The 18,691-nt window shown below is 36.8% G+C and overlaps 1 protein-coding gene across 11 annotated transcripts in view; it reads right to left on the bottom strand.

The window, feature by feature from the left end:
• Positions 1-18,691, bottom strand: part of NBEA (neurobeachin) — a 739,922-nt gene that overhangs the window by 133,062 nt on the left and 588,169 nt on the right. For all 11 annotated transcript variants that reach the window (XM_031655705.1, XM_031655707.1, XM_031655708.1 and 8 more), the window contains 3 exons: positions 5,112-5,229; positions 4,675-4,777; positions 295-410 (listed from right to left, as the gene is read on the bottom strand). In XM_031655705.1, coding sequence (XP_031511565.1) covers positions 295-410; positions 4,675-4,777; positions 5,112-5,229 — 337 coding nt within the window. The remainder of the gene's footprint in view (positions 1-294; positions 411-4,674; positions 4,778-5,111; positions 5,230-18,691) is intronic.

Here is an 18,691-nt window from a genome sequence, read left to right as displayed (position 1 = left end):
TATTATTTCCAGACACTCTGGCAATGGTTTGTTGACTCTAATAAACCTTCAGACAAAGCTGTCAGCAAAGGAAATGGCAGAAGGAGAGCAAGGAAAAGCCTCTTCAACGATAAATGCATCTAAGAGTTTGGTATAAGCTTGTACAGTTTCTGATAAAATTTAATGTGAGTGCTTCAAAATTTTCTCTAATGCTGCATTTGAATTCCAAAGAGAAAAATGTATTACATCAGGCTACATTACCATGATTTTGATGAACATAAACATATTATTAGATTAAAGAATGAGACATCTTACCTGCAATCGTATTAAGGAACATCAAATATTCGAAGTTTGAAATTTCCCTTCTTTGCCAGCGCTGAGTCATATTGGAAGATTTATAAAGCTGTCGAGGAGTGGCCAATGATATCCTCCTAGCAATTAAGCATAGCATAACAAACACAGTCTCTTTAATTCTTAATTTTAAAAAATCCAGTATTAACTAATATATTAGTTTGGTAATCAATTTAAAATAATTTATGGTTTATCATTCTTAGATGATTTAGAAAATATATTTTAATTGTAGAAATTAGCAATATTTGAGAATTCCATTATGGAGAAGATACACTTAATTACTCAGTATAAAACAGTTTGAAAGCAACCTTACTTGTAAAATCACAGCTACAAATGAGCATTTTACAAATCAACAAGAAAAAAAAGTAAAACTATACTTAAGATAAATCAAGTAGTTTTTAAACAATACAGCAAATCTGCTCCATGTCAACTAGGTAGGTAGATAGGTAGTCAGGTAACTGCTTACATGCATTTGACTTAATGTCTGTCAATGAACATTTTAGACTTGCCTTCACACACAGAGTGTGCACACACGCACAGCATCTGCCTGTACAATATCCCTGCAATGGTGTAAAATATAAACAACTGGGAACTTTGAAAAAATGCATGAGTCCAGAAGAAGGGACATAGGAACAGCCTAAAGGAATAAACCATGATAATTTGTCCAAATTATGAAACTTTCCAGGTTCAACATGTTCATCTAAAAATAATGAAAGCCGTTGTATTTAGAAAAGTATGATAAAGCCATTGGGTTTTTAAACTGATTGACAGGGGTTCTCAAACTTTTTCAATTCATGGCACCCTTAGTATCTCCATAATTTTTCATAGCGCTCCTTGGCCAAGAGAAATATCTTACAATTGTGTTTATTAAGTAGTTAGCTCTAAACAACTCAATAAATATTTAACATCTCAACAACTGAGTAGCTGTTTGAAAACACAATACTCATAAACTTAAAGAGAAATATTTATATTTCATTCTTAAATAACCACATTTACTAATGGGGTGTGTATGTCTGTTGGACACTGCACAGCTTCTGAAACCTTGGAATCAGATCTGACACCATCACATTCATTTCCTGTTCCACACTGATTTTTCATGTGGCTCTTGTTTTTGAAAACAGTAGCCACCAAACACCAGTTTCTCAGAGGTGTCACTGAAAAAAAATGCAGCCCTATCTAATCATTCTAAGTTGAAACTTGGAACTAACTCGAGCAAATACTTTGTGTGGTATCTGACAAATGTTGCTGTTTTTCCCTAAACAATTAACAAATGCCCTGCAGTACCCCTGGGAATTCACTGTGATATCTCAGAACGCCTTGGTGTTCAGTTTGGGAACAGACTTAAGGCTATTTCTGTTACTCATGGATTATTAACATGAGTATTCACATGGAATCTTAATAGGCATTGTCTTGTACATAGCACAAAAGATTATCAAAATATCTCTTGCAAAGATATTTTCCGCATTTTATGGTAGATAAGAGTGCCATTCTGCTTGAGTAGTGTTATTCATTCTTTCAACCAATATTTATTGAATTCCTAGTAAGTGTGAGGCTTGCGTATTGTTACCCAGTTAAGTGACAGGTTTAAGCCTAGATGCAGGGTCTCCCCATTGCCACTTGGTACTTCTAAGGATGTATATCTAGGGAAGTATATAAAACTGAGTCTGTAAGAATATTATTAGGAAACTAATAATTAGTTGAGCTTTTGGGGGGAAAACAAGCCAAGGACAACAAAATGATGTTTAAAGATAGAATGGCATTATGAATTACAGAGAGACCAAAACTACTGAACCGCTCTTTTGTTTTCAGTTTTCTTATAGAGAATGATCTTCCAGGTGGGCATGGTGGCTCTTGCCTGTAATCCCAGCACTTTGGGAGGCTGAAGTGGGTGGATTGCTTGAGTCCAGGAGTTCGAGACCAGCCTGGACAACATGGTGAAACCCCATCTCTATAAAAAATACAAAGATTAGCTGGGTGTGGTGGCATATGTCTGTATTCCCAGCTACTTGGGAAGCTGAGGTGGGAGGATCTGCTGAGTCTGGGGACATCAAGGCTGTGGTGAGCTGACATCATGCCACTGCACTCCAGCCTGGGTGACATAGTGAGACCTTGTCTCAAAAAAAAAAAAAAAAAAAAAAAAGAATGATCTTCCAAATGTCAAAAAGAGACCAAATGTGGTTAAAGGGGAAACAATACTCATAATAGGTAAGAAATATAGTAAAAGAGCTTCTGATTGTTTTAAATTAATTCCAGTCCAGACAAGTCAAAGAATACTGAGGGAAATTATACATGCCATATAGAAACCTCTATTAGTAATCTTTCAGGAATCATTGAGAAATATGCCAGAAGACAGGAGATTACTCTTAAAAAGGAAAAAGTTAGACCCATTCGTAAGTTCTTAATGTCAATTCCTGAGTAAATTCTTAAATTGATGACTAAACAAATAGTATGTAAGCACTTGGGAAAGGAAGTAATGATTATTATGAGTCAGCTTAGATTCAATAAGAACAAGTCTTGCAGAACTAACCTCATTTTCTTTGATAGATGAAATGCATTTTTCTTTGACCTGTATTTTATATAAGTGCTTCATTATCTACTAATATCTTAGTTTAATCTTGTCGTTCTACTAGCAAATATCTTGAGCATGTGTATACATGTCAGTGAATTGGTCTTACACTGTAAGCTTAAAGAGAATAGATTAAGTTGCAATACAACGTAACCCTAGCTGAATAGCACTTTAAACGCACTGCTGCAATTAGGCACTGTGTTAGGTTCTGTAGATCAAAGGATAAATCAAACACAGTCCCTGTCTTTCAAATGTCTGTAGCCTATTTAAGGGAGGATAGACAAAGATTAGTTTTCCTTTCCATCCATACAGTGCTGTGCAATAATTCTCAAGGACATAACAATCTATGTGGTAGACACTGTGGTATCTACCTAAAGCCAATCTCCCTTTGTTCCTCATCCACAGAAATCTTCTTTTGTTCATGTAAGAGCTGGCAAAGAAGGCCGGGCGCGGTGGCTCTTGCCTGTAATCCCAGCACTTTGGGAGGCCGAGGCGGGTGGATCACGAGGTCAGGAGATCGAGACCACCCTGGCTAACACGGTGAAACCCCGTTTCTACTAAAAATACAAAAAAATTAGCCAGGTGTGGTGGTGACGGCGCTTGTAGTCCCAGCTACTCAGGAGGCTGAGGCAGGAGAATGGCGTGAACCCGGGAGGCGGGGCTTGCAGTGAGCAGAGATCCTGCCACTGCACTCCAGACTGGGCGGCAGAGCGAGACTCCATCCCCCTCCACCCCCGCTCAAAAAAAAAACCACAAAAAAACAAGAGCTGGCAAAGAATCAGTGGCATCTTTTTTCCATAAAACCTAGGGAATGACTGGGCTAAGCCAACGGAACTCACACCTCTCTGGCGGTGATTGTTTTAGGAATGGGAAGGTGACTGTATTCTGGCCAAAGGGACTTGAGATAAAGATTGCTCTAGGCTTCTGAGAAATACATTCCTTCCTAAAACAGAGAAGCTTGAAGAGAAATCCTTTGTGTCTTTTTCCTACTGTAATGCAGTTATGTGAAGATGTAGTAGCTGGAGAAGCAGTGGTGATTTTGTGAACACAAAGCCAATAGAGTTCTGACATCACTGAACCTCTGAACCAATACCGGCAGCACCTTAACTCCAGATCTTTTATATTAAACACACACACACACCAAAATACCCCTATTGTTTAAGTCATTTTCAGTTAGGTATTCAGTTATTTGGAGCCAAAAACAGACAAACTGATATCAGCAATATGAATAACTACTGATTACGTTTTCCACTTACATTAGTATCTTTTAATAATATAAGATTTCAAAATGATTCTTCTAAAATACCAAGATGAAAATCTAGGAAATGTGGTTACCAGTATACCATAATTAATGACTATTACACTTAATAAACTCTAAGGGTTTTATTGCTTTAATGAAGAAGCATTTATACATGGCATTTATAAAAACATTTATATGCTATTACATAGCAATTAATCATTTATGATCTTGAGGCTTTTGCTATGTTTCCTGTAAGATTTTAACAAGCAAGAATGTCTTAACTATATGCTAGCTATGATATGCAATCAAGTTTTTTACTTTCTTATTTATATGTATTAAGTAAAAATCTGCCCTAATCATTCTGTCATTCTCAAAATAGCTATTTTCATAATCTCTATCCCTACAAATAACCTTCAGAGAAAGAAAATTCTTTGGTCTCTGAAATAATTACAATGTTATAACCACATTTACATTGCTGTAATATTGAGATTGAAATATGTTAACAAGCCATAGATAATATGTAATATGATATAATTACCTGGCTTGTGGCAAACCATAGCTGGTCCCTACTCCAACCCGAGGCAAGCTATAGACAACTTTTTTTACTGTTGCTTGATCAGGGAAATTAAACATAACTGAGGCTGTGGTAAGAAGAAAAAAACAGGGTTTAGAAAACCACAGGAAAGTTAGCCATCAATTTTACAAGTCATCTTCAAGTGCCTATCATGATTTATTTGTAAAGGTAATGAATCTTCATGAAAAATCAGCTTTCAGTATAACTTTATCCATGAGAAACAAATGGGTTCACATTTCAAACAAATTCATTCTTTTTTATTTTCTAAAAAGAATTTATGTTTGTTTAAGCTAAAGCATATCAGAAATACAGTGGGAAAAATCAAGACATTATCATACCATGTAAATGAATAGTACGTAAATATGAGCACATTTTCTTTGAAAATATTTAAGTGGACTTACTTCGGTTTGCCATAAATACTTCCAGAGCAGTGTTTTGTAGAAGGTAACGTCTTGAAAATACAGCTCGTATCTCGCTGAACATCCATTTTCCGTGAAGTCCCTCAGTGTATGCAAGAACCTAAAATAAACAGTTTAAAGGGAAGTGTCAATCAATAAAATATGGATTTCAGATCTTCTCTGACAGTATCTTAGTAAAAGTCAGAAAACTAGAAATGAATTCACTGTCTGTCACAACGCTGTCAATAATTTGATACTGTGTATTTGCAAAATTTCTGCCTTTCTAAATTGTCTCAGTTGGGTCTTGAGGAAAAGAAGGAGTAGAAAAACATATTCAAAGAGACTCTGTGACTTAAAACCAAAAATATATGATCACTTTTCGTTCTTGTATATAATTAATTGGACCAGGTGACCACCTGTGAGACATATATTGTTGGTTCTTTCCAATATCCTTTCTCCCCTTTCTTGCTTAATGGCAGCCCAGCTACCCACAAAGTGTCCATATGGTCCACCCCAGGCGAAGGATCATGATTGGTTTAATCCAGGGGTCAACAAACTTTTCTGTAAAAGGCCGGAGAGTAAATATATTCAGTCTTTGCAGGCTATATGGTCTCAGTTGCAACTACTCAGTTTTGCCATTGTAACATGAAAGGAGCCATAGACAATGTGCAAATAAAGGGGTATGGAGGTGTTCCAACAAAATTTTATTTACAACAAGTATGAGCTGAATTTGGCCCCCAGGACAGAGTTTCGCTGACCCATGGTCTAAGCCAATCATGACAATGTTATTCCCTGCTTCCCCACATTCCCTTGTAACTTTGTGGAAGGACATTAGGCCAAGCACTGGTTAATGAGATCAAAACCAAAAGCAGTTGAGGATGTTTGAGAAAAGCTGATGAAATGAGTCACAGGTAGCTGGCATACCACTTTGCCCTTCCTGCTTGAATGGAGATGTGATAGCTGAAACTGTAGCAGCAATTGTGTAACTATGAGAGGAAGGCCAAGGTTGGCTCTAATATTGAGCTACTGAAACAATCACAGCAACTATCCATATCTGGACTTCTGGTTACCATGTAATAATCTGTATTTGATTAAGCTACTGTCCTCAAATCTACAACAAGCACATTCCTTCCTGATACACCAATGTGTATTAACAATTCATAGGGACTTTTCTGCTTGCTTTGGTATACTCTGCTGCACTTATATTTGCTTTGGTGGAAATGAAAACAGTTACTGAGTTTTACATATATTATATTCATTTTACATACATTATATTCATATATACATTTGAAAACAAGTTATGAAGTTTCTTTTTACATTTCCTTTCTCTAGGAAACATAAAATATATAAGTGTATAATATTTTGGTCTTTATTTTTCGAAAATCCCATTTTGTAACCCTTAATTCAGTTTTTATCTTTCTCTAGACATTGAAAGGTTTTCGGAGGCAGTCAGATGTCTATTTAAATCCTGAAACATTTTGGAGCCATTCAGACTCCTACTTAACTCTCAGCTCTGCTATTTACCAACTACAGTATTTTGAAAAACAATTATTTGACTCCATCTGGTTTTCGTCATCTGAAAAACAGTGATAGTGACACCTGGGAATGGTTAGTTTAAGCAGAGACAATTGATATCTCCTTGTTGTTGAGCATCAGGTGACAATTGGTTTTTGGTTTCTAAATGCAAAACAACTTCTTGTATATTTCACAAAAGGGTTATAGTGATTTGCCACAATTTATACTTATACATTGTTAGTTGGCTATAATGGTTTCCATCTTTGATTTTCATAGACCAGTATGATTTTTAAAAAGGAAAGGGATAGTGACACAGGATTAACTCTTTTTTTTTTTTTGTCAAGTAGGAAACATTTTAAGACAAAACAGCCACAACAACAAAATCTATCTTCAAATATAATCATTATTTCACTAAGGTACTAAAAATATTATGGCCATTTGAAAACCCAAACAGTAAAGTGAATATAATATCAGAAAAAATGATAGGTCTTCCCATGAAAGTTGTGTTGGTACCCTTATACCAACAGCGGTATGTCGGAAAGATACCTGTATCTATATTTCTAGGTCCAGATATATCGATATCTCACATGTGTATATACATACATAGTCATATTTTGACCTATTTTTTCCTTCTGGAGCTATGGTGCAATGACAATTTGACCAAGCTTTTCTTTCCATTAAGGATGTTATCAGTTTTTATGTTAGTTATAGCAAGCAGGTAGCTCCAAAAAGCATGTTAGTTTGACTCCTTAAGTGCATCATGTAAAACTGTATCTTATAAACTGTGCCAATTATTCATTTATGGCCTTCCATGTGCAAATTCACCCTTAATTCCTTGCTCTGTGAAAATGAACCTGTGTCCTTAAAATACTTTTCCTTTGCTACCTGGCATAGCATTAAACTTTGTCAGGAAAGGGCACTGAAGAGACCGCACAGGAGGAAGGGTTTTTTCTTCTCTGTTCTGGTGTGCTCACTTGGCAGGCGCCTGTTCTCCAGCACTTGGCTCCTGGGATGCATGATGCTCCCAGCACCCAGTGACCAGCAGTTTCCTCAGTACTTCCCTCACCCTGAGCCGTTTTGTAGCAGAGTGCTTCTGTTGGGACACCTCCCATAAATGGCTTCATCAATTCCCTCTTTTTTTACTTTTGAGACAGAGTCTCACTCTGTTACCCAGACAGGAGTTCAATGGCATGATCTTGGCTCACTGAAATCTCCACCTCCTGGGTTCAAGCGATTCTCCTGCCTCAGCCTCTTAAGTAGCTGGAATTACAGGCACGGGCCACTACCGCTCGGCTTATTTTTGTACTTTTTGTAGAGACGGGGTTTCACACCATGTTGGCCAGGCTGGTGTCGAACTCCTAACCTCAAATGATCCACCTGACTCGGCCTCCCAAAGTGCTGGGATTACAGGTGTGAGCCACCATGCCTGGCCAATATTCTTTAGAGTTATCTTTATTTCTTACTAGTCAGTCCCTTGTTACTCAATCTCCTGGCATAACTTATATTATAATTATATTACACTTTTCCCGTCTAAATTGCCCTGTGATTCCTCTCCCCTGACTGGATCCCAGCTAATACACAAACTCAGTTTTCCTATCATTCTCTTAGCTACAGCCTGGGACCATAATGGTCCTAGGGACCCTCTGCAGCAAGCAAAAAGGAACCTAACATCAGTAAAGCTTAAACACAAAGAGGACAGGGAGAGATCACAAAATTAAAAGAAAATGATTTTGCTAGTAGCTTCTAAATGGCTTAGGAAGCAAACTCTGAAAGACAGATCCAAAGGTCCAAAGCTATTTTGAACAATGGCAGCATCATTTAAATAAGTGTACAGCCCTTACCAAAGGGGACATGGGAAGAAAAATTATTTTTATATACGCTCTTACATGCTTTTCAAAAAATCTGCCTAATTACTTTACAATAACCCATGTTATATTTGAGCATCTGAAATCCTAAAAGGGCTGATGAAAGACAATGTTCCGAGCTAGACACAATTCCCTGCTAGGAAAACCCAACAGAGCCTAGGGCCATTTTCTTTTCTTTTCTTTTTTTTTTATAGCAAACCACCTCCTGCTTTCCCTGCTTGTTTCCTTCAAGACTGATCACGGAATAAGATTATCCTAAAATTTTTTTATTTAAAAAGAGTTTAGTTCCATAATACATTTTTATTTAAAACATTTTTAGATCTACTCCTCTCAGCTGCCTTTTCTGACACGCAATTTAAGAGTTATCATGTAACTCTCTCTCTCTTTTTTTTTTTTTTTGTGATAGAGTCTCATTCTGTTGGCCACGCTGCAGTGCAATGATGTCATCTCCTCTCATGCAACTTCCGCCTCCCAGGTTCAAGCGATTCTCCCACCTCAGCCTTCTGAGTAGCTGGAACTACAGGGGCGCGCCAACACAACCAGCTAATTTTTATATTTTTAGTAGAGACGACGTTTTGCCACATTGGCCAGGATGGTCTTGAATGCCTGACCTCAAGCGATCCGCCCACCTTGGCCTCCCAAAGTGCTGGGATTACAGGCGTGAGTCACAACACCCAGCCTATCTTATCACTGTTTTAATTCTGCATATGAAAATGATTAATTTTCTTCTTTGTTTTTCATCTGTCCCCTCCCTGTGACATGGAATAGAGAATAGGACTCTCATCTATCCTATTTACTGTTCGATACACAGTGCCTAAAACAGTGTCTGGCACATATGTGCTCCATATACATTTGTTTGTTTAATAAATCACAATGGGAAACTGATAGAAATAGTACATATGGGGCAGGTTCTAAAGAAATCGTACAAAGTGCGTGCGTTTTTGACTCCTTTGTTAAACCCGAAGAAGCTCTCTCCAATGTGGCCTTCAGACTTCTCATGTTTATGTCCTAATGGTATAGTCCACCAAACACCCCTGCTGACTTTAATCAAGAACCAAAACAATAATCTAAATACAGCTGGTTTCTCTTTTTTAGTAGTTTAATTTGCACTACCATGGAACTTTCGACTGGGTTAGATCCCATTCTGAGAAGACACTACCTTTACAAAAAAGGATTCCTCGACTCCAGAGGAGTTATGGAAGGGCTTTAGGCTAAGCAATTTTGACTTGATATTATGGACTTATGTCTGTCACGTGGGAAAATGTATACTAAGGTATGTCAAAGAATATCATTTGGAAGCCCTTCTTGAGCATCAATTTTGTTTCTGGTAAGCAATTTAAAACATTTTTGTAGTAACATTAGCACAGGCTGGAAAACAATGCAGAAACGAATGAATTGTTAAGATAAAACACTGCTACTCAGATAAATGTGGTTACTGTGGCTTCCTTGGACTATATCCCAAGGCTCCATTACCCTGTTCTGCTCACAGGCACTGGGAAAGTCCTGAAACTTAGCAGGAAGGTGGCAGAATGAGATTTGAGGTACAGCACTAGGAAAGCATGTGGCGGGTACAGTGGAATGCTGTGGGATGGGGGCAGAATGACTGGAGGGGATGCTACTTCAGGCAAATGATGAGTTAATCAACCTGTATACATCTCATAAATGTAAAGGAATATCAATCACAGTCAATTAAATACTGAGTTTATGGTACATTTCTATAGAAATCTGGGCATCAAGCCCAGGTCTGAAATATGGCCTGATACTATAAAATTGTCTTTTTTATTTATACCTTTACTGGTTACATAATTTTCTATAAGTTTAAGGACATTCTATAATAATTCTTTCAGTTTGTTTTTTATTATAGTCCAAGATATTTTTCTAAGTCATTTAAGTACTTTCATGTATACTTGAGGTTTATGGTTTTGTTTTCTTTCTTAAGCCAAGCTTCCCACATCATGTAGCTTGTGCCTGCCTGTTTCTTCAAATTATTTAATATACAATGAAATCTAATCAACAAATACGATCCCATCCAGCTTCATTTTTGAGAACTGAATAAACATAATTTTTGATATATCATATAGATCATAAGCATGAATATTAAAGCATCTTGACCCCAAATCTTATGGAACTTTGTGATTTTCTTACGTGACAACTGATACTGAGCTAACTGCTTAAAATCCAAAAGAAGTGAAGGGAGAGAGTTCACGCCAGCCTCATGCCCTGAGATCTGCCCCTTTCACTTACGAATTTTAGTTCACTTATGAACTAAAGTACATAGAAAGTAAGGTACATAGAAAGTAATACAATACAAATGTCACAGAAATCCCTTGTAAACCACCTACCCAAATATGTGCTTAACACATATTATCTGATGATCACGTTGAAAAATACAAGGCTGCTGTGCACTCATGTGTATCAGACATGTATATGTTGTCAGAAACATGTAAATGACTGTCAAATCACAGATGAAAAAAGTTTTATCTTTTTTTCTTTTTAAGGAAGCTAAATATTGTGCAACCTAAAAAAGTACTTGTTTAGTGATAGCTTTGCTGATCTCAAATCATCTAATGCATATATTAGCACAAGTATTACAATTTTTTTCTTTGAATACGAAAAAAAATCTAAATTTTGTTTCCAGTTGAATTTCCTGTTACAAATTGATGAAAATGCTGCAGACGGCTGTGCAAACCCTTTTCAGAGCTCCTAAGGTTGTCACATTCAATCCACACTTGCAGTTTCAACAGTTTAATTAAAGGGCTTGTTGTGGTGCAATTTAAAGTCACAAATCCCTATTACTTTTATAATTTCATATAAATTCGGAATTTGTGGCAATGGCTCAGGATTATAGCAAATACATTCAAGAAGAATAGTTCAAAAGAAATTTCAGGTCTACACTGATCACCCATGCTCTTTGTAAACTGTCAGCTGAATGGAGAGGATCCCAAGGCCCTGAAGGAAAGTCCATCTACAAGGCAGGGAGGCTTGACTTCCAAAATGACCACTTGGAAGACCATGTCTGACAGATACCTGCTGTGTGGCACATGCGGTGACGATGTGCGGAGCAGCTACGGAACACTCCCTTCCCACCTCTCACCACACGTCTTGGTGATGCTATTTCCCTACCAAAGACGTGGAGAAACGTAAGATAGTACTGCTTCTCTTTCCATCTCCTTTTTCACATTGCCATTCTACCACTTAAAAAATAAAATAAAAAATGGTATTTCTCTGTGGTGTATTGATTGGGGTATAAGATCTGTTGAGGGGTAGGAGCCTCAAATGGGATGATTCAAAATACCTGATAGAGGCATTGCAAAGTGAATGTTTCCAGTGACTGGACTAAAAAAAAAATCCTTTTGCAAGTCAGATGTTTTCCCAATTCTTTACTTTCAAAGAGAAGTTGGATCTAAATGGGCTGTCAATTGAGAGATAATTAAAAATAACTTCTGACAATAGATCCTTACATGATTTTTAGCACACAACTTGGAAGGACTAGAAAACACTGAATAACGGCCGGGTGCGGTGGCTCAAGCCTGTAATCCCAGCACTTTGGGAGGCCGAAGCGGGCGGATCACAAGGTCAGGAGATCGAGACCATCCTAGCTAACACAGTGAAACCCCGTCTCTACTAAAAATACAAAAAAAAAATTAGCCGGGCATGGTAGCGGGTGCCTGTAGTCCCAACTACTTGGGAGGCTGAGGCAGGAGAATGGCGTGAACCCGGGAGGCAGAGCTTGCAGTGAGCTGAGATCGCGCCACTGCACTCCGGCCTGGGCGACAGAGTGAGACTCTGTTTAAAAAAAAAAAAAAAGAAAACATTGAATAACATTGTCTATAATACATCTTCGACATCCTATTTACTTATGTGAACAAGATTTTTCAATACCTCTATAAAAAAGAAAGTTATAAGTAGCTCTAATATTGATTCCTATATTGTTCTAGCAATAAATAATATTCATATGTGCATGTGTTAACTATTCATCTCATTAAGAGATGAATTTCTAATATAATTTCAGTTTTTATGCTTAATTATTTTTCAAAGTTCACAATATATGCTGTTGTATGACTGTATGCTAATAATATTTGTAACAATTCATTTCAGAATAAAAATTTTAAATACTTAGAATGTTATGGTCTTAGGAACCTAAAAAACTAAAGCTTTAATCAGTAAGGATATACACTTTTTGCAGAGTAGTATAATATAGTGATCAAAAAAGACTCACAAGCACAAATATTTTAGATTAGGTAAATCTGGGGGAAGAAATTGACAGGAAGTATGAGTTCAAAGAGAGAAATTATATAAAATGTTCATTTGAAAAAACAGCTTATTTGTATATCTTAAAACAGATGATAGTAATCAAATCACTATTCTACTTATTTTATTCTACTGGATATATCTGAAAAGTAATATAAAAATTTTATTTTCAAATAGTAATACTTAGAACATACTGGATATCACATCTTTTTAAAATATTTAAACTTATGGAAAATTTTAATTGTTAAACATGTGCAATGTGGTATAGAGCTTTATAAAATTCTTTTACAAAATTGGCGAAGAAAAGTTAGAGAACAACTGCTATAGACGACTCCTACACAATAAAGAAATCTTCAAATATCTGGCAGAAGAGTTTCACTTTAGCTTTTTACTCAATTAATAATGAATACTATCATCAAAATAAAAATGTCACGGGCAGGCACTATAGTTAGTAAAATGTAATATGGACCAAAAGATTGATCAAAGAACCAAATCACTCCATAAAACTTATATGGAAAATAATTAATCCTGATGAAAACAATTCAGTAATATAAAACTGAAAATGGGAAAAGTTGGAAATGGCTTAACTGTGAGGCAAACAAAAATGATCAAGAAATGAAGCTGGAAAAATGAAGGTTTCCAGAAAATACACCCTCAATGAAAATTAAACAATGCTGCTATAACGGCTATTATAAACACAGCTATTATAAAAACAGCCATTATTGGTACATGGACATATGGGTATACAGTGGGGGGGTCAAAACATCCTACAGTTGGGGGAAATATAGGCAGCCCATCCATGGAGAACTTTTGATTTAATAATCTTGATTTTTTTCTCTAATTCATCAATTTATAGACTTGCTTATCTTAGACTTAAGGCTTCCCCTGGGTCTGCCTCTTTTACTAGCTGTGAGACCTCAGGCAAGTTCGTTAATTTTTGATGTTTTGGTTTTCTTATCTAAAGATGGGGAAAAATAATGGTACCTAACTTCATGGGGTCATTGTGAGATTGAATGAGATATTAACAGTTCTTTTCAAAAAATGCTCAGCACTGCGCCTGGCACATAGGAAATGCTTAACAAATGTTAGCCTACTACTGCAATTACTCCCTACCTTTTTGTGCATGTGTACAGACACACACACATACATACACACACACACACACCCCCCCCATGCAGACCTCTGGTTCTAATCTTTGTTGATGACATCACCAAAACAGATGTAGAAAATCTGGACCACAGCATATAACCTTTTACTGAACTAAAAGCCACATTTATTGTTTCTTTAGTGGTAGTTTGTGTCCTAGACATTACTGGAATCATAGTACTCAACTCTTAACTACGAAGCCCAGCTATTGGGGACACGAGCTACCAGTCTCATTATTAGTAGTGATAAACTGTAAGAAGGCTTCTTCTTTTATAAACAGCCCATAACTAGGTCAGCTCTTTTCTACCAAGTGTTCTCATGGTTTATCAATTTTATTTCTCTTCAGTTACTTTCATTTAACAAATATTTATCAACTGACCATTTTGAACCAATGGTGAACAGGAGAAGCAGAGTCCCTGATTTCTAGGAGTTCACAGTTTGGTGGAAAATCACAAGTAATGGGAAAAGGCAGGGGAGTGGGGAAAAAGGAAGTACCAAGCAGAAGGAACAACACATATGTAAACATGTATGTAAAGATACATAAACACAGTCCTGGGTGGGGGGCAATGGACCCAGACTGTGTGCGCATATATTGTAAGAAGCACAGAGGTGAAAAATAAAATTAGAACAAAAAGGGTGAGTGGGCAGCAGGATGTGGGGCTAGATCTCACAACTCACATTAGAGTTTGGACTCTGGTCTGAGAATAATGGAGAGTCGCTACAAGATTTTTAACAAAGCAAGAGGTGAGACAATGAAACTGGCACTTTAGAAATCACTGCTGTGGCTGCAAGGTAGACACTATTTGTGCTACAGAAGTGCAATACTGTTCCAGATCTATGTAAATGGTATTTTATACTCATTAGTTAAGAACCAGGAACTACTCAAAAGAGCATTATTTGTATTTCTCCAATAGCATCTCTTACATTGGGGCAGGTCCTTTTAAATTGATCTATCTTATTACATACATCCTCTAAAAAATGAACTTAATGAGGATAGAGACTGAGTTGTATTCTATTTTTGTATTCCTTATAGAACTTGCACAGAGAAGGAACTCAATTTTTGTTGAGTAAAATATTTTAAAATTAAATTTACAAACAAACTGAGTTGCAGCTGGAGTCCTCTGTGTCTACTTCATCTTCAAACACATACTTTTAAATCATGGTAAAACTCTCAAAACTAAAAATGATACTGGCACAGTTGCTTCATTTTTGTCCTACTCATCAATGTTCTCATGTGTAAATACTGTATCTTTGGCTGTGTTTCCTCATTTTCTCAAATTTGGCATACTCTAAAATCTTTCCTTTTTCTCTCTGCTATTATTTTACAAAGGGATGAGGTGGGAAGACCAGAACTCTATATTACTGAAAATAAATGAATTTCTAGTTTCCAGTATTTCATTTCTATACTGAAAACATTAACTTCTCTTTGTATTATTCTGCATACTACTAATTTTTAAACTAGTTATATTTGTATGTCTTCTCTCTATAGACTTATTGATTTTCTTCTATTTCAGATCATTTGGAGTTCTGGGTTAGAGGTTTTTGTTTTAACTAATTTTGTAATAGGGTCTGATTTTACAAATATTATGAATTGTCAAGACACATTATTTTCTCTTTTTAAAGATATTTCATATTACAATTTTAGATACAGCCAGAATGAAACAAGATTACAGGGTAGAGTTGCAGTAATCATTGTTGCAATAGTCAAATATGACTTAATTAAAAATATTTTTTCCCTAGTTAACATTTCTTTATGCTAACCTGAAGAAAACTACATATATTACAAATACTAGTGCACTTTTTGATTTTAATCCATTACATCTTTGAACATTTTTTAAAAATTTGCATCCTAATGTCATGGAAATCAAAATCATAGTACAATGTATGCCTATGAAGCATATATACTATGGTACGTAGTAGGTATTTTAAAAGTGGCAAATGTTACTATTAATAGTAGTATAAAATTCCCTATTTAGCAAAAATGTGCATTCTTCCTAGCTCTTAAATTCTAACAATCGTGAACACTTTTCAGCTCCCCAGTGTGCCATGTTTTGTCACACTCCTGTGCCCCTGCAAATGATATTTCTTCTGACTGGCAGATTCCTTCTGATTTTGTTCTTCTGATTAACTTCTATATGACTAATGATTAAGCTAGGAGACCCTGCTGCTCCTACTGGGAACCCTGTACCCACCTTTTTATAATATTTACCAAACTATAATTGTTGGTTGACTTCTTGGTGTCTCCCACTAACCTACTGACTCACAGAGGGCAGGAATTCTGTGTATCTCTGCATTCTTCATACTTAGCACAGAGCCTAGCACATAGCAGTGATTTAACACACTAATGAATTATGAATACTTTTCTTGATTTTTATTTAGTAATAAACATGTGCAGAAAAGTTATTAATCTACATGGTCTATAATGATTAAAACCAGCCATATTAAAATATTCCAGAGTGATTTCCAGTTTGTTACGGACTGGACGGAACATGCGTGATGCCCTCTTTGGAAAAGCTCCTTTGTACCATGTTTATTACCAATGATGCCACCACCCTGGATTGAACCAGGATGAGTACTAACATTAAAAGTGCACGTTGAGCATCTCTAATCTGGAAACACAAAACCCAAAATGTTCAAAAATCAGAAACTTTTTGAATGCTAACATGAGGACACAGGTAGAAAATTCCACGTCTGACCTCACGTGACAGGTCACAGTCATAACGCAAGTATGCGACGCACTGTTTATTCAGTGCCTCACGGTGGTTACTGTACAACGTCTTACCTTCTAATCAAAACCCATGATAGGTAGAGACTAAAGCCCGCATTGTCTGTTGTTGCTGCTGTTTAACAGCTGATCCAGGTATTCTGTGATGTTACTGTGCTGCTTAGTTACACTGAACACATTGTTTTTACACGGTGTTAATAGTGTGTCATATTTTTTTACTGTTATGTGCTTACATATGAATAAGTGTAAGAAAATGATTGCTTATCAGTAGCATATAAATTCAGTTTCAAGAATGATAATGATGCCAAATAACCACAGACTGTCCACATGGGTGGTTGAGGTAGTGACACCTTTGCTTTCTGATATAGTTCAATGCACAAACTTTGTTCCATGCACAAAAGTATTTAAGATATATTGTATACAATTACCTTCAGGCTACATGTATAAGGTATATATGAAACATAAACAAATTTCATTTTCAGACCTGGGTCCCATCCCCAAGATGTCTCATTATATATAGATACAAAATGTGAAAAAATTCAAAATTTGGAACACTTCTGATCCCAAGCATTTGCGACAAAGGATACTCCACCTGTGGTTATCTGAGTAGGGTAACTACAGTCTGTGGTTATGAAAACCATCAGAGCCATGCTATCATGAATTTAGCTGGCTGGTCCAATCAGAGGATCTCTCTTAAGATCTGAATTCAAGATATTCAGAGACAGCCCGAACAGGACAGTGGGAAGAAGCCAGAACACAGCGAGGAAGCAGTCAGCAGAAATCATAAGGCAGCAGGAGTTCCGAGGAAGCAGAGCCAACAACAAAAGAGATGGGTTGGGGTTAGTGGTGCACGCAACAGGTCTCCTGCTCCAGATGAATCAGGTTCCACTTTGCCCTTGAGGTCAAGCCACACTGGCCTTCGTTCAGTCCCTTGCTACATACCATGTTGTTTGCTGTCACAGAGCCAATGCACATATTTTTCCCTCTCCGGAAATATCCTCCCCTGTTTGCCGAGTTCACTGCTACTCATCTTCGAGGTCTCTTTTTGCTTCTATTTTTGCACTGACCTCCCTAGCTAGGTAAAATCACCCTATCTTACACTCTCATAGCACCTATATGAGACAAGTTCTCTTCACAGCACTTAGGACAAATGTAATTTTGCAAATTCATTGTATAACTTCATTTTTTAACGTAATCTCCTCCACTAGACTATAAGCTTTTTGACCATTTTTTTCTTCTCATTACTGTATCTCTATCACTTAGCACATTGCCTGGTATGTTGTAGAAATTCGGTAAAAAATCTGTTGAATGATTGAATTAAAGGGTATATATAGACTCTGATTTCTGATTTTGTGCTTCTGATTAACTTCTACCAATGATTCAGCTAGGAGACCCTGTATATATACAGTTATTCTGTAGTAGCAGAAGTATAAACAGAGTAATTGGTGCTATGTCAATGAGTGTCTATGATTGAGGGAGACAGAAAAAAGTGGTTTATTGGAGCTGAAAAAAAAATTCCAGTTTTTCAGAAGTCCTAATCAAAATTTACCATTTGTACTTTACTATGCTTTCCTAAAAGAAACTCTATAGTAGACACTACTGCTTACTTATTCGGAAACCATTCCACTCCTCCTACCCCCACCCCACCTCCCTGCCCCGTTTCCCTGATTGACACAACTCTGATCATATTCAGGTATTGACTTCTCTTACATCACTTCCGAGCCAGGACACACTGACCCCGTGGCCAGTTCCAGGGGTATATCAGATTTAGAAAACTTTCCACGTGCTGTGAGGGAGCCAGTGGAAGAGATGCTCTCTCATTCCTTTGAATGTTTCTGAGCTTATGTTGATTTTTTTGAAGTGTTGGAGCCACATTGCTATCAGTATAAGAATTAGGACAAACCAAGGATCACTGAGTAAAGACAGGCAATGCACTTGGGTTCTTGACAGCATCCATGACTAGCTGAATCAACCCTGGAGACCACCAGAATCCAGGACTGTCTGTCTGTCTGTCTGTCTGTCTATCTATCTATCTATCTATCTATCTATGATCTATTTATCTATTTTTAATGAAGCCAGTT

This window comes from Papio anubis, chromosome 15 (assembly GCF_008728515.1).
Source record: "Papio anubis isolate 15944 chromosome 15, Panubis1.0, whole genome shotgun sequence".
Classification (NCBI taxonomy): Eukaryota; Metazoa; Chordata; class Mammalia; order Primates; family Cercopithecidae; genus Papio; species Papio anubis.
The sequence above is the reverse complement of the archived record's forward strand: the minus strand, read 5'-3'. Positions and strand labels throughout refer to the sequence as shown.